The 14,365-nt window shown below is 42.0% G+C and overlaps 1 protein-coding gene across 4 annotated transcripts in view; it reads right to left on the minus strand.

The window, feature by feature from the left end:
* RBM6 (RNA binding motif protein 6) overlaps positions 1-14,365 on the minus strand; it is a 142,032-nt gene that overhangs the window by 38,011 nt on the left and 89,656 nt on the right. For 3 of the 4 annotated variants that reach the window (XM_053293811.1, XM_053293808.1, XM_053293809.1), the window contains 4 exons: positions 3,921-3,995; positions 2,418-2,478; positions 525-818; positions 108-268 (listed from right to left, as the gene is read on the minus strand). In XM_053293811.1, coding sequence (XP_053149786.1) covers positions 108-268; positions 525-818; positions 2,418-2,478; positions 3,921-3,995 — 591 coding nt within the window. The remainder of the gene's footprint in view (positions 1-107; positions 269-524; positions 819-2,417; positions 2,479-3,920; positions 3,996-14,365) is intronic. The other variant, XM_053293810.1, reaches the window with a different exon arrangement.

The raw sequence follows: 14,365 nt of genomic DNA on the forward strand, positions 1-14,365 counted from the left end.
CAGCACACAAAAACCAAAAAGAGGGTTGTCACATGAGGAAAGGCATGCATAACATTAATAAAATGTTAACACTGCACACTGTGTAGAGGAACAGAAAGGCAACATACAGCATGGGAGTCCAATTCAATGAAGCCATAGGTGTAGCCCATCCGACCCGCTTTGTTCTTCATGACACGCACACTTGAAGTGGAGAGGCGGACATATGGGGCCAAAAGTCCCACAATCACTTCTGGTGGAGTGAAGCGGGGGATGTGTTTCAACATAATTGCTGTGAAAAGGAAATGGAGAAAAGGTGATATTACTCTGAGAGGATACATAAACTTCTCTCTCCCTACATTAGAGGCTCCCAACATTGGCTCTGCTGACTTGAAGGCATTGTTGCTTTTACTGATGCTGAACAGTAATTGGAAACAAAAGAGTGATGTAGCTGGGATTTAAGCATCTTTCTACAGGCTATTCAAACATAAGTATCCATTATAGTCTCGTTTACTGAACTCATGAGGCTGAAAGGATAATCAACTTACTTTTACTCTCACTTTCCTGATGTTTGGTCTCTATGGCTTCTCTTCTTGAAACATGTTCTTGGTTTTCCTTATGCGGCAAGTACATTTCAGAATCCCTTTTCCTTTCTTGTGAAGGCCACTGCTCCCTGCTTTCATCCTTCTTCCTGGGTTCAGGTTCCTGAGGCTGGCATTGCTGTTCAGAAGCAGGCTTCTGAGAAGGTTCCTGTGGAGGAGCAGGCTCCTCAGGAGATGGTTCTTCTGGTGTTGGTTCCTCAGATAACTCTTGATCACCTTTTTCAAGTTTTTCATCTGTTACTAGGAAAGATTAAATGAAATGAAGTCACTTCAGCAATGACCACTGTGACAAATCTGTTCACATTTACCATATTTCCACACATATACACCACAGGTTATAGCAGTTTTTTGTTTCCCACGCGAAAGGGCTGTGGGGATTTAAGTGGGTGAGGGTCATACTGTATGATTATTCCTCACTGTCCTCCTCCCCATCTCACAGCTAGTATTCCAAGTCCCCCTTTCCACACCAACAAAGCCCAACTCAGAGCTACCCTTGCGCCGCTGTTGCCACTGCCTCAACATCCTCCCCTCAATCTCTCTTTCCCTTTCATTCTTGTATTTTACCCCATCTTCCATCACCAATGCACAGCCTCTCCTCCTGGCAGCAGCACACACGGCCACTCTAATTTCAAATCCTCAGCAACTTTCCTCTCTCCATCATAGCACATTGCTGCCAGCAATTCCCTTCTCCATGGCTTACAGTAATTGGCCTAGTCAGGTGTAGGAAACACACAGGCGAAAGCAGTTTGGTTTGGGGGTTTTCTGCTGATTTCTCCACAGGTTATACTGGGATGCAGGGTATTATATGCATGAAAATACAGCAGTCTTTTAGGCACTGGGTAGCATCCGGACTAAGCCTTACGCTAGCATAAATGCTGTTGTGGTAAAGATATAATGCATGGATACTGTGTGAAGAAATTCGCTTCTGTCCCAGACTAGTTCCACAACCTGTTGCATAAGCCAATAGATATGCAAACAGGAAACTCCACGAGCAGCCTCTTGCACAGGCCCATAAATGTGCAAATGGGGAACTCTTTGCACAATGTACCTGTGAGCACAACATGCATCTTCCACTAGTGGTATCGCACTTTGCAAAGCATCACAACCGCAATAAACCTTTCTGCAAGCACCACAGGAGCTACTCTTTGTTTTACATATGCAATTTAAATTGCCATTTGCTGTCTACATGAGACTTGTCAGATAAGAACAAGTTTCTCAGATTTATAGTAATAAAGGACATTCTGGATCAAGCTGACACATAAGAAGTGCCATACCTCCTTCATGAGTGGACTACATTTACCATTCAACAGCTTTTGTGGTGCTTTCTTCCCTCACTCATGTTTCTCTTGACAATACAGACTAACTGAAAAGACTTTCTTGGATGCAATGCTTTTTCAGAGACTCTCCCCGCCACAAATTACCATATATGAATTATGTAGTTTCAAGGGCTGACCCAAGATCACTCTTCCTCTCTTTCCCAAGCGCTTATCTTGTTTTAAACTTAAACATCTTCAGAGAAGGACATAGTACTTGACCGAATAATATAGCTGACATCCAGACTTCTCTGCCTCCCAAAAATATGTCACTGGGAATTGTGGGACCCTCAGGAACCTATTATCAGGAGGCACAGGTGGCTGCAGAGGGAAGGGGAATTGCCAAAAAGAACCCCTCCTCCTTCATGCAATGAAAAATGCTATTCTGCCAGCATGGCATTAGACTGGATGTTGGCCACTGGCTATGTTTACTGCTAACTGCATCTCAGTTCTTTATTTATTTAGAAACCATACTGCAATTTGTATATGAAGACCCAGCTTAGCAAAGTGGAAAAAGTAAACTCACCATCTCTTGGAAGCCTGCAGAAGTAACAGGATGAACGATACCCTACTGTGGCTACTTTGCACTGCAATGGGGGAAAAAACACGACAGTATGAAGAAGAAACACTTAAAGGCTTTTGTCTCTCTAGACTACTTTACAACCTGAACAACAGAGTCAAAAAAGTAATTTCTGAAGAATAAGTTGTATTGCTTCATTAGGTCTCCAGTGACATGTTATGACAAAATACATGGGTGCTGCTGACCCACGTCTCGTTGGCAGTATGCAGCTGGAGGTGATATCACGTTTGCATTTCCCTGGTGACGCACAACCTCTCCAATGCTCCCCCCGCCACAAGTGGCAATCAATGAAGCATTGTTGAGGGGTGGGGAAACACTAATATGTCATCACATCACACATTTTTTTCAGCTACTAATTGTAGAGATACAGGTTGGCAACACCCATGCATCTGCCTGTAGCATGTAGTTTCGGTCCCAGGCCAGCTGAATAAGACCCACCATTAAGATACCTTGATTTCAGTGGAGCAGGATCTCAATCTTTTGATTTTTGCACTTCACCAGCAATAGTTATGTCTTAATACTGTAATTCATGACAGTTTTACCAATAGAAAACTCACAATTAAAAGGAACCTTCATTGTTAAGAGGTGCCTATGAACAATGCATCAGAGATTCCTCATGCTATGACACTCGTACTAAATACATACACACACCCCTTGTTAACAGACAAGAGTAAAAAGGTGGCATACACAGAATATTTTCGAGAAACAGAAATAATATTTTTCTTCTGATAGGAAATTCCCTCTGAATCATGAAATTAGTACTGACAATGAGCATGAGAGGGTAACTATTCATTATTTATGTTTGGTTACAGAACATTTTAAAGTACTGCAACTGCCTTGCTTTCAGCACAGATACTCGAAGAAAAACCAGTACCTTTGGAATTTTTATTCAATTTAAGAATTTTTGAACTTCACTGTGTTTCAGACATGCCCTATTCACTCCAGGAAGAAGTCTCAACTTAGAAAGTCTCAGTTGCATTCATGCCTTCCCTCTATTGATGGGACAGCACTAGTACTATGACCTTTCAGTCACAGGATGTGGTGATGGCCATTAGCTTAGATGGCTTTTAAAAGGACACATTCCAGGGCCAAGGGGGGAGCAAATCTATCACTTGCTATTAGTCACAGTGGCCATATGGAACATTCATGTTTCAGTGGGAGCATACCTCTGAGGAGGGCAACAGTGGGGAGGCTACTGGCTTCAGGCTCTGCTTATGGGTTTGAACACGATGGGAAACAGAATACTGAACTTGATGGATTTGGGGTCTGATCCATCACAGTTCTTTTTTTAAAAAAACCCTGTCAAAGTGTGTACACAAGCTGATCTCTCAGCTTTGAGATTTCTCTTTCAAAAAGTTAGCAAACATACAAGATCAAAATCTTCAACTGTATCTCTCTAGCCCCCATAACCCTTCTTGAAATAAATGAATTCTGTTTCCATATACTCACACGTCTGCAGTGCCAAAATTCAGGGGATTGGCTGTACTCCAGAGTCACTTGTTTCCCACCAATCACAAGTTTTCCCTGTTGAAACAGAGAAAAATGGTTAACATGATAAACATAACAGAAAATGCAAAGTGGGGAAGGTAGCATTATGAGGCTTATTAGGGAAAAGAGAACCATCCAAGCTCATTAAAAACCTGCAACATTGCAAATGGATGAAAACAAAGAAGGGAAATGACTGTTGCTGGGCTTCAGCCAAAGCAAGTATAGTGGTAAGGACTTTACATCCTAAGTATCAGCACTTGTTTGCCAGCCTGCCATGCCACTGAAAGAAACCTGCAACAGTGATGCATGTTCTATTATGCTGTGCTGATATTACTGGTACCCCTTATTCAAAATGTTTGTGTGCCAGCAAAGCAAATCTTAGGGATGTTTTCTCTATTAATTTTTCACACATGCAACTGAGATCCATCATAAGGATTATGCTCCATTTCACTTCACAAGCCAGATATTTGGTTTCTAAACATAAGGCATAAAATGTCATGTTTAAGTGACATTTTAAATACACCTATAAATCTTTAAGGTGCATGTTGGAGGTGGGGGCACTATCCCTTCTAAGAAAATTTTCTATGGAGATAAGGATTACCAGCATGCAGAGAACAGCAGATGTGTGGCTCACTGTAGATACTACTTGGCTTACAACAATTCAGTACTGCAAAGATGCTCTCAAACATTTTCATCCAGCTCAAGGTTTCATCTAAACCTACCTTTATTGGCAGAGCTGTAAGTCTCAGTGGTTCTCAGTACTGATCATTTTGGTGACAAAGGTTTGATGTTTTACCAGCTGGAATCAACTTATGAAGTGCTAAGCACTGAAAATATGTGATAGCCTATATAAAAAGGACTTTGTGTTCAGTTGATTCATAGCACTCAAGTTTAATAAAACAATGTAAAGATCCTGTAATCAGACATACTGCTTCAAGTCCAAGGATGGAAAAATGTCAATTTCCCTCTCTCTACACTTTTAATCTGTCAACACCACGCTTATGATTTTAAAAGTGCTAAATGCATTTCTGACACCACCTTCAAGTGTAGGAGGCACATATGGCTCTTAAGCATTGTCCTCTGCCTAAAAACATCCAGGCCAACCTCCAGAAAGAAACCAAACTGACATTCATTTGATACAAAGTACAAAAAAACACCACAACTCAAACATTCTGTTGCTAACCTACTGAAAGGAATGTCAACATATTCAAATACACAACAAACACCTAATTTTGAGCCCACAAGTAAAAGTCTCCAAAGGAAAGTGAATGCAAATAATATTCATTATGCCAAGGTGATGGTTCTAGAATTCTAGAACAAGCTACATATACAGCTTATATATAGTTTTGATGTAAACAGCCAAGAGACTTGCATTTTGGATGAAATGTGTTAAATAAATAATTTAATTAATTGAATCCATCATTTCACCACCAATTTCCCTTGATTTTCTGAATCATGTTTTAATAGTAAAAAACCTCTTTATTTACAAGCATGGGGATGAATGAACAATATTGCCTTCTATACAAGTGTTCCATTGCTAGATAGTGCCCGAGTGGATGAAAATTGTGGTGCTGAACATTGCTTCATGCTCAGCCCTCAATTTGCTTCTTAGGTTAATGCTCATTTTGCTCGTTTATAAAATATTAGTTACAGCACTGGATGGACTTCATAGAATGGGAAAGCTACAACAAAAATGAGATATTCATGAAAGCTCTATGGTGTAACTTTAAGTTTAATTAAAATCCAGCTTTGCTGACCCTCTGAATAAATATATAGGCTCTTAATTCAGGGAATGAGAACAGGAAGAGACCAAAACACAATGTATACATGATTTCGATTTCAAGGCAATCTTGAATCATTCAGAAAATTATAGGTCACCAAATACCTTATAACCATACCAAAATAACATCAAAGTTAGGGTTTAAAAAATTAGGTTTCTGATTTTAATATCATAGTACCATTACAGCAATGTTTTAGCATCTTTATCTAAGAGCTTCCAAGTATTTTCCCCCCCTTCTTGTGCTAGTCATAGACCGTAATAAACTTTGATTGATTGACTGAAGAGCTTCCAAGGTAGTTATACTTATCTTACTTAATGTGTACCAGTACTTCAGTTTTTTCCTAAAGATTTTCTAGCTCCTGGACATTTTAATTTCTCTTTAAATACCCTTCAATTTATCTCTGGTACCGGTTTTTTCTTGATTCTATACCATCACATTATCAGCTTACGTTATATCTATACTGGTTGTTTTGCCCAGAAAACGTGTCAGAACGATGAAGGAATAACTGGTGCAGTCTGCATCTCATCCCAAGTCAACCCTCTACAAAGGCTCCACTTTCATAAAGGTTTTATTTCTTTTATGCAATATTCCTTAAACAGTACTAACATGCACACATTTCAAGCAGCACACTGGAACACCTACCCATTATTTTATTATTATTATTATTATTATTATTAAGCCATTTTCATCAGTGCCTTACTGTGCCATTTGTTTCTCATTGCTCCTTTACTGTTCTTTGCACATGTGGCAAACTTGCCAAAACAGCTCAAGAACAGATAAGAAGGGACAACAGAAATCCAACAAAAAGCAGATGAAACTGCAACACAGGAGCTTGGATTATAGGAAATGTTTATTAAATAAATATATTTATAACATTTAATTAGTCAAGGATTGGAGGAATATAGGACAAGCAACGGATGAGCATTGAGAGAAGGTGTAAGTGGAGCACAAGGAATATAAAGCCCAGCCCTCTCTCCATTTTCTGAGCCTCTGCAAATACTACTGACATGTCTGCAGAATATTTTTCAATACACAAGAGCAAGAAACTATCTTTGGGGAGAAAAAAGCCCACAGAAGTTATCAGGATGTCAATTTCAGCAGCAGTTATCAGGTCTTGCTTGCCCTGGAATTCACTTTTTTGCAAAGTCTTTCTAGGTCTCAATCTTCAGGCAGTGGGAGCGGTTTTAAGACGTTACTTTTTGGTTGAGATGGAACCTAACTAAACTGATATGCTATGTTTATTGTTGCTGAGCTGTTTTGATGTTAGTTTTATCGGAGATTTCATCTTTCATGTTACTCTGTTGAAAGCTACCCTCCTGCTTACTACCCAATACATATTCTGGCTCTACACAGACATTTGGTCAAATCAAGATTTCAATATGCAGGAAGTCCTTGATTTACACAGTTTCAGCTATTTGTGGTTCAGCTATATATATCCAGTTTCTATTATCACAGGGGTGAATTTCAGCCATTTAGTTTCTGTGCTTGGAGGCACTTCTGGAGGCAGTGTGGAGCCATGTTGGAACCTTTTTTAAAAAATAAGGAATCTGAAAGATTTTTGCTTGCTTGCGGGGGCCATTACTGGAGGACTTGGAGAGCTGGAGGTTTTTTTTGTGGGGGGGGAGTTGTTTTGTACCAAGGAGCCTGATCCCATCATTCCTATAAGCACAGGGTTTCGATTATCATAGTTTCAGTATTCACGGCAGTAGTGCAGAACATAACCCCTGTGACAATCGAGGGTCTCCTGTGCTTTGGGGCATGCATATTATGGTTTGCACATCATCCATAGGGACAAGTTTGTTGCTAGCTTCTACTTGGTACCAAAAACTCTGTTAATAGGCTAGCAAGAGAATATGGGCAAACAGGACAGACAGAAGAACAGTGGTCTCTTAAGAGCAGCCCTGCTTGATCTGACCAAAATTCCATCTAGTAGTCCAGCATCCTGCTTCCTATGGGGACCAACCAGGTTTCTCTAGGAAGTCTGTAAGCAGGGCAAGTAGGCAAACCGCTCTCTCCCACTGATGCTTCCCAGGGACAGGTATTCAGAAAAGCATTCAGACTCTGAGTCTGGAGAAAACATATTTATCAGGACAAGTAACTATTGTTAGGTTCGTGCTCCATAAATTTATCTAATCCACCTTTAAAGTAATCTAGGTTAGTGGTTATCACATGTTGTGGCAGCAAATTCAACCAATTAATTATGCATGGCATGATGTCGTAATTCCTTTTGTCTGTCCTGTATTGCCTCCAACAGTTTCACAGGATAACCCTGAGTTCTAATGTTACGGGAGGGGGAGAAAAACCTTTATCCACTTTCTCTACACCATGCATAACTGTATAAACCTCTATCATGACCTCCCCCCCCCCACACACACCTTTCTTAACTAACAAGTCCCCCACACACTAGTGGTGTGCCCGAACCGGTCCGGCGGCCATTCCAAAGAATGGCCGAACTGCCGGACCGGTTCGGACTGGGCTGGTTCGGGTCCGGGTGGGGGGTATATCTTTAAGGGCGGGGAGGGCTTGCTTAGCCCTCCCGCCTCCTTGCCCCCGCCAGCGCCCGTATTTAACATTATAGGGGCGCTGGAAACCAGCCGCCCCCCCCCCCCCGCCGCCGCCACCGCCGCGAAATCACTCTTAAAAACATCCAGCCCTCCCTCCCTCCCAGCTAGCTGCCCGCCCGCCCGCCCCCCCACCCACCCACCCAGTCGCTCACCCGGTCGGTAGATACTAAGCGAGAGGAGCTCCGGCACAGAGCTCCTCTCGCTAGGAAGGCCTCCGGGAGAATGGTGGCTTGCGCGCGCGCGCAAGCCACCATTCTCCCGGAGGCCTTCCTAGCGAGAGGAGCTCTGTGCCGGAGCTCCTCTCGCTTAGTATCTACCGACCGGGTGAGCGACTGGGTGGGTGGGGGGGCGGGCGGGCAGCTAGCTGGGAGGGAGGGAGGGCTGGATGTTTTTAAGAGTGATTTCGCGGCGGCGGCGGTGGCGGCGGCGGGGCGGGGGGCGGCTGGTTTCCAGCGCCCCTATAATGTTAAATACGGGCGCTGGCGGGGGCAAGGAGGCGGGAGGGCTAAGCAAGCCCTCCCCGCCCTAAAAACAAGGCCCCCCTTCGGTGCCGGTCCGGACTTCTCCGGACCGTGCACATCCCTACCACACACATCTTTGCTTGTAGTTTTCCCAATTTTTGGTTGCCCTTTTCTACATCTTTTCCAGCTCTACAGCACCTTTTTCTGACTTGTAGTGACTAAGACTGTACACAGTATTCAAAGTCTAGCCACACCATATAGATATGTATAAAGCATTATAACATTTCAATTTTATTTACAATCTTTTTCCTACTGATCCCTAGCATAGATTCACCTTTTCCACAGCAGCCACATATACTGGTCAATATTTTTTAATTGAGCTATCCATAATCCCTCTCCCAGATACTTACTGCCAGCTCAAACCCTATTAGTATACATATGAAATTGGATGGGGGGGGGGCGGGGTCCACCACTTTGCACTTACTGACAACAAACCACATTCACCATTTGTTGCCCATTCACTCAGTTTGGCAAGTTTTCCCTGGAGCTGTTTTGGTTTTTACCACCCTACATAATCTGGTGCCATCCATAAACCTGACCACAGCCCAGCCCAGTCCAGACCATTAATGAACAAGTATCAGTCTCACTACAGATCCTTGGACTTCTTTCTTCCTTCTATTGTGGGAATTGTCAGATTATTGCTACACTCTGTTTTCCATTAGTTAAACAATTACCAGTTCCATAAGAGGACCTTTTATTTTGTCCTATGACTGCTAGTTTTAACTCAAGAGCATTTGGTGAGACTTTTTGTCAAAGGATATTTGAAAGTCCAAATATGCAAGGTCTATCAGATCACCTCATCCACATCAGTTGGTACTCTCAAAGAATTTAACAAGTAGCCTACTGTTCATATCAAACACAATGAATAAAAACCACCATATACAGGCAGATGCCAATACATCAGAGCAAGCTTCCACCCAATGTGCCCAATTTAAAGCTCTGCCACAATTATATAAATGCATTGAGACAGAGTCAAGAAGCAGTCAACCACCAAGTATTTGGCTGCTAAAAGCCAGTCTGAAAACCATTCCCACCACCTCTTTGGCCTCTCTGTTCCCTTTTATCATAGCCAATGAACCTTTCATTTCCTTCACAGAAACGGCATCATCAATACATTAGTGCTCTCATTACTGCCACCCACTCCTGCCCATAAGAATGCTCGTGAACATTCTGTGATGTCACAGTTACTCAGGCAACAGTTACTGGGAGCTCATAAGTGATTTTTAGCAGATTAAGTATGATGGCCAAAGACCTCCGCAGCACTATGAGAAAAATGGAGTGCATCTACAAGAGTATATAAGCTGCTAGATAATGAATAAGATATGCCAATGTTGCAGCAGCTAGACACAATATCGCTAATCTTTCCCCCCATAAAATGCTGGCCAGAGTCTGCGTAGCTGTTAAAAACCAATGTAACAGGGTGCCAGATGAGCCTTTTAACAGTCACCCAACTACCCATAATTCATTAAAAGAAAGCCCAGCATCCCAATCTAGTTCATAATAGGGATGTGCATGGAACTGGCTTTCCCTGGTCTGGCCATCAAACCAGGTGAGTCGGCTCAACGGGTATAATTGTAAAGGGGAATCCAGCAAGGACTCCCCTTTACAAGTAAAGGTCTTTCCCAAAAATAAATGGGTGGGGGAGGAAAAAGATAGGCTTTACCTTTTAAAATGTGGCAGTGGCGATCATGGCTCCTCCAATCTGGACTGGCTGTGGCCTGTTGCAGGCATGTGCGCATGCGTGGCCACCATTAGTGTGACCTCTGCATGTGCGCAGAGGCCATTTGTATCACCACACAAATGGTAAGAGAGTTGGTCTAGTGGTAGCAAGTATGACTTGTCCCCTTAGCTAAGCAGGGTCCACCATGGTTGCATATGAATGGGAGACTACATGTAAGCACCGTAAGATTAGAGGATGGAGCCACTCTGGGAAGAGGATCTAGGCTCCAAGTTCCTTCCCTGGCATCTCCAAGATAGGGCTGAGAGAGTTTCCTGCCTGCAGAAGCCGCTGCCAGTCTGTGTAGACAATACTGAGCAAGATGGACCAATGGACTGACTCAGTATATGGCAGCTTCCTATGTTCCCTATTTAAAACCAATAGCCTCTAATGTTGGCCAAGTGTAAGCAAAGGCCTGAAATGGGTTGCAGCCAGTCCAGCCTGTCATTTGGGAGGCTGGCAGGGGGGTTGGAGTTGCATTTAACTCCCCCCAACCCCTTGCATTTACTTTTGTGAAAAACTAAAGGAAATCCTTGCCAGATTCTCCTTTACAAGTATACCCCCCGAGCTGGCTTGCAAGCAGGTTTTTCAAGCCAGGCTTGGCTCAACCCGAACTCAGACTGACTTCACTCTTTATGGGGTCAGGCTGGTTCGAGCACGAGCTACTGAGCTGAGCCTGGCCCTTGTTCCTAAGACAAATAAGCCTGAAGGCGGTTGCTGCTGAACCTAGCATCAAGTGAAATCTCAAACATTTCTCCTTCTATGACTCCTTATAGACAACAGAGTTCAAGTAGCTAAACCTTCAATTTGTTTTATGGGGGGGAAGAATTGTTAATTTAGTGTCTCCTTCTAAAGAAAAGCTCCCATTTGGGAAATGAATTATGCTTTAATGGATATCCACATAAGACAAAAAGGTACATATTCAAAAGGTGAGTTAGACATAACTGGCATTTCTCTTGGTCTGTTTTAGTTTCCTACTCAGTCCCTAGATAAGTTTGTAATCTCTATTTCAATGATATTTATGACAATTGCATCACGTTCCCTTTTAAGTTATCAATGAAAATTTAAACAAGCTAAAGGCTTTTTTTGCCTGTAGATATACATACCTAAACCCACTAATGTAAACCCAAATTTAGTGTACTAAATTTGGTCTGCTTATCTCCCGCTAAGCTCCTTTGTGGGTCTACAGTCCACAAGGGCTCCTTCCAAGCTCCCTTAGAAAACCAATGTACCTTGTGCTACATTAGTTTTTCCATCCATTGTGGCTTTCCATTCATTTCAACTAAAAGAAAAACTCAGGAGCCCTTGTTTGTACAACAAATTTTACTGGTCAAGTTTTTCACAAGAAGAGTTTTTCATCTACTAAGACTAACATTCTAAATTAACAGCAGTAACATTTTCATTTCTTCTGACTGTTCTGTTCTTTATATACACATATTCAAACCCTGATGATCCGATTCAGTTTCTCAAATTGCAGATCATAGCTTCTTTGCCTTCCACATTTTCCTAAATGGGAGGTGGGTTCCATCCTGGAAACAGATGTTCGCCTGAAACACAAAAGTATTAAGGAGTAGTAGTATAGATATTATTATCTATTAACAGTTATGTTTAAAGTTACAACAATTATAGTTACTACTTACCAGACTGCAGTCACCAACATCAAGCTTTTCTTTGTTTAAAAGAACTGCTTAATAGTGGCTGTGTTAGCTGCACTGACCTTTGATCTCACAACATTTCAAGAAGTCAGCAACTCTAGTTACCCAACTCCTTACCATCACAGGAAATACCACACAGCAAACCAGTTTTCCATACAGGTGGCCCTCATTATTCGCAGACATTCCATTCTCGTCTATAGGTGCAAATAAGGAAACCGCAAATAACGAAACCTTGGCTTAATGGGAATTGGCAGGGGGTTAGGTTCCTTGAGCCTAAAAAGGCCCAAAAGAGCAGAAATAAAGGGGTTAGCACAGTACCTTGCTTTCCAGGCCTCCAGCTCTCCAGAAAGGCCTTCCCAAACCCACAAATCATCCATATTTGACATTTCTTTCAAAGATTCCGGCGGGGGGGGGGGGGGAATGGCTCCATGGTGCAAAATGGTGGCTGGAAATGTCATTGGAAGTCATTTCCAGCCACCCAGGAATGGAAGATAGGCGAATTTTGCCTATTTTTTTAAACTGCGGATAATAAGGTCAGGTCTACATTGCCTGGCCGTGGATATGTGAAACCGCAGGTACTGGGACCACAGATAACAAGGGCCACCTGTATTTGACTTTATAAGAGTCACTTTTCTATTTATAATATGAGAAACTAGAGCCTAAAATGCATTCTAGTACTTTGAGGACAATGCCTTTAATGTTAAAATTTCACTCCTCTGAGTTTTTTCACTTTCCCATTATACCTAGAGATCTTCTAATGAGGCTCAAAAGCTATGCTAATTTCTGCTTTTTATTCCAGATACATCGTAATCAGATATTGAGCATTTTGATAATAGCCTCAGTAAAAAGAGGCAAACTGGCACCAAAAGAGGAGAGGTGAGTGTGTCTGGCACAGTACAGGTCCTCCTACTTAGCTTTCTGGATCATGAGGTTTAACAACTAAGGGCCAGAGTATACATTACACCCAGATGTGTATTTAAAACCCAGTAGCTGCTTCTTGTAGTGAGAAGCACTTTCAGGAAATGCAAATGCACAGTAGAGAAGCAGAAAAGACATTTAATCCTTTTGACACCCACCACTTTTGTGTTGCAACCCCACCCCCTTGTGCTTCCTTCCTCCACAGAGTGGGCATTTGGAACCTATAGGCGGAGGGGGGCGGACACGCAGAAGGAAGCCAGTAGGTGGGAAGCTGGCTCTGCTAACTGGGCAAAGGTAGGTAAATGTTTTTTATTGTTTTAAACCCAAGTCATAACAAAGCAAAGTACTGTACAAAACTGGGCAAAGAGAAACCTTTTAAGTGGTGGCTCTCATATTTAGCAGGGGGACAATAACTGTCCATAATCAACACAGCACAGCATCCCTCCCCAGTAGCTGTTGCTAGTGATTTTGAATGTGTTTTTCAGATCTGAGCCCTTTGGACTGGGGAACATTTTAACATATATTTTGCTATATGAACCACTTAGGGAACCTTTTGTTGAAAGGTCATACATAAATATTTTAAACAACTAAATAATAATCATTAGAAAGTTGTCCCATTCCAAATCTGCTTTTCATTATAAGCAGGTGACCCAGAGGATAAATCTTGGTGAAGTTAGGCCCCATAAAGCTGACTCAACAGCTAAGATCCAAAGAGTTACTGAAAGTAGGATTTTATACTTTGAAAGCACACCCACCCCACGCCAAATATTTGAAACTGCTTTTGAAGCTACTCTCGGTTTCAAAAGTGGCATGACATGTGGAGGGAGGAGTGCAGCTGTCTGAAAAACAGAAACCCAAAGCCCACTTAGGTGTACGATTCTCTGGATCTTGGGCTCTTGTCCTTGTTTTCTATGGTTAATTATCTCCATGTAAATTGGCTTTCCACACAATTACTGCAGGCATGCCATTTTGAAACTATTTTTTTTAAAAAACACAGTTAAAGAGAACAAGCACTATTTTCACAGAATTCACCATCCTTCCTCCACACTTCAGAATTTCAGTATTAATGGAGAATACATTTTGTATAACTCTTACTATATCCGCCTTGGGGTTTTCTTTTACTATATCCGCCTTGGGTTTTGTTTTTGTTTTTTAACGAAAGGCGGTATAGAAATGTAAAAATAAATAAAAAATAAATAAAAATAAATATCCTGAAATATTTTTACAATTCATCTTCTTGTAATCTAGAG

Source organism: Hemicordylus capensis, chromosome 2 (assembly GCF_027244095.1).
Source record: "Hemicordylus capensis ecotype Gifberg chromosome 2, rHemCap1.1.pri, whole genome shotgun sequence".
NCBI classification, from domain to species: Eukaryota; Metazoa; Chordata; class Lepidosauria; order Squamata; family Cordylidae; genus Hemicordylus; species Hemicordylus capensis.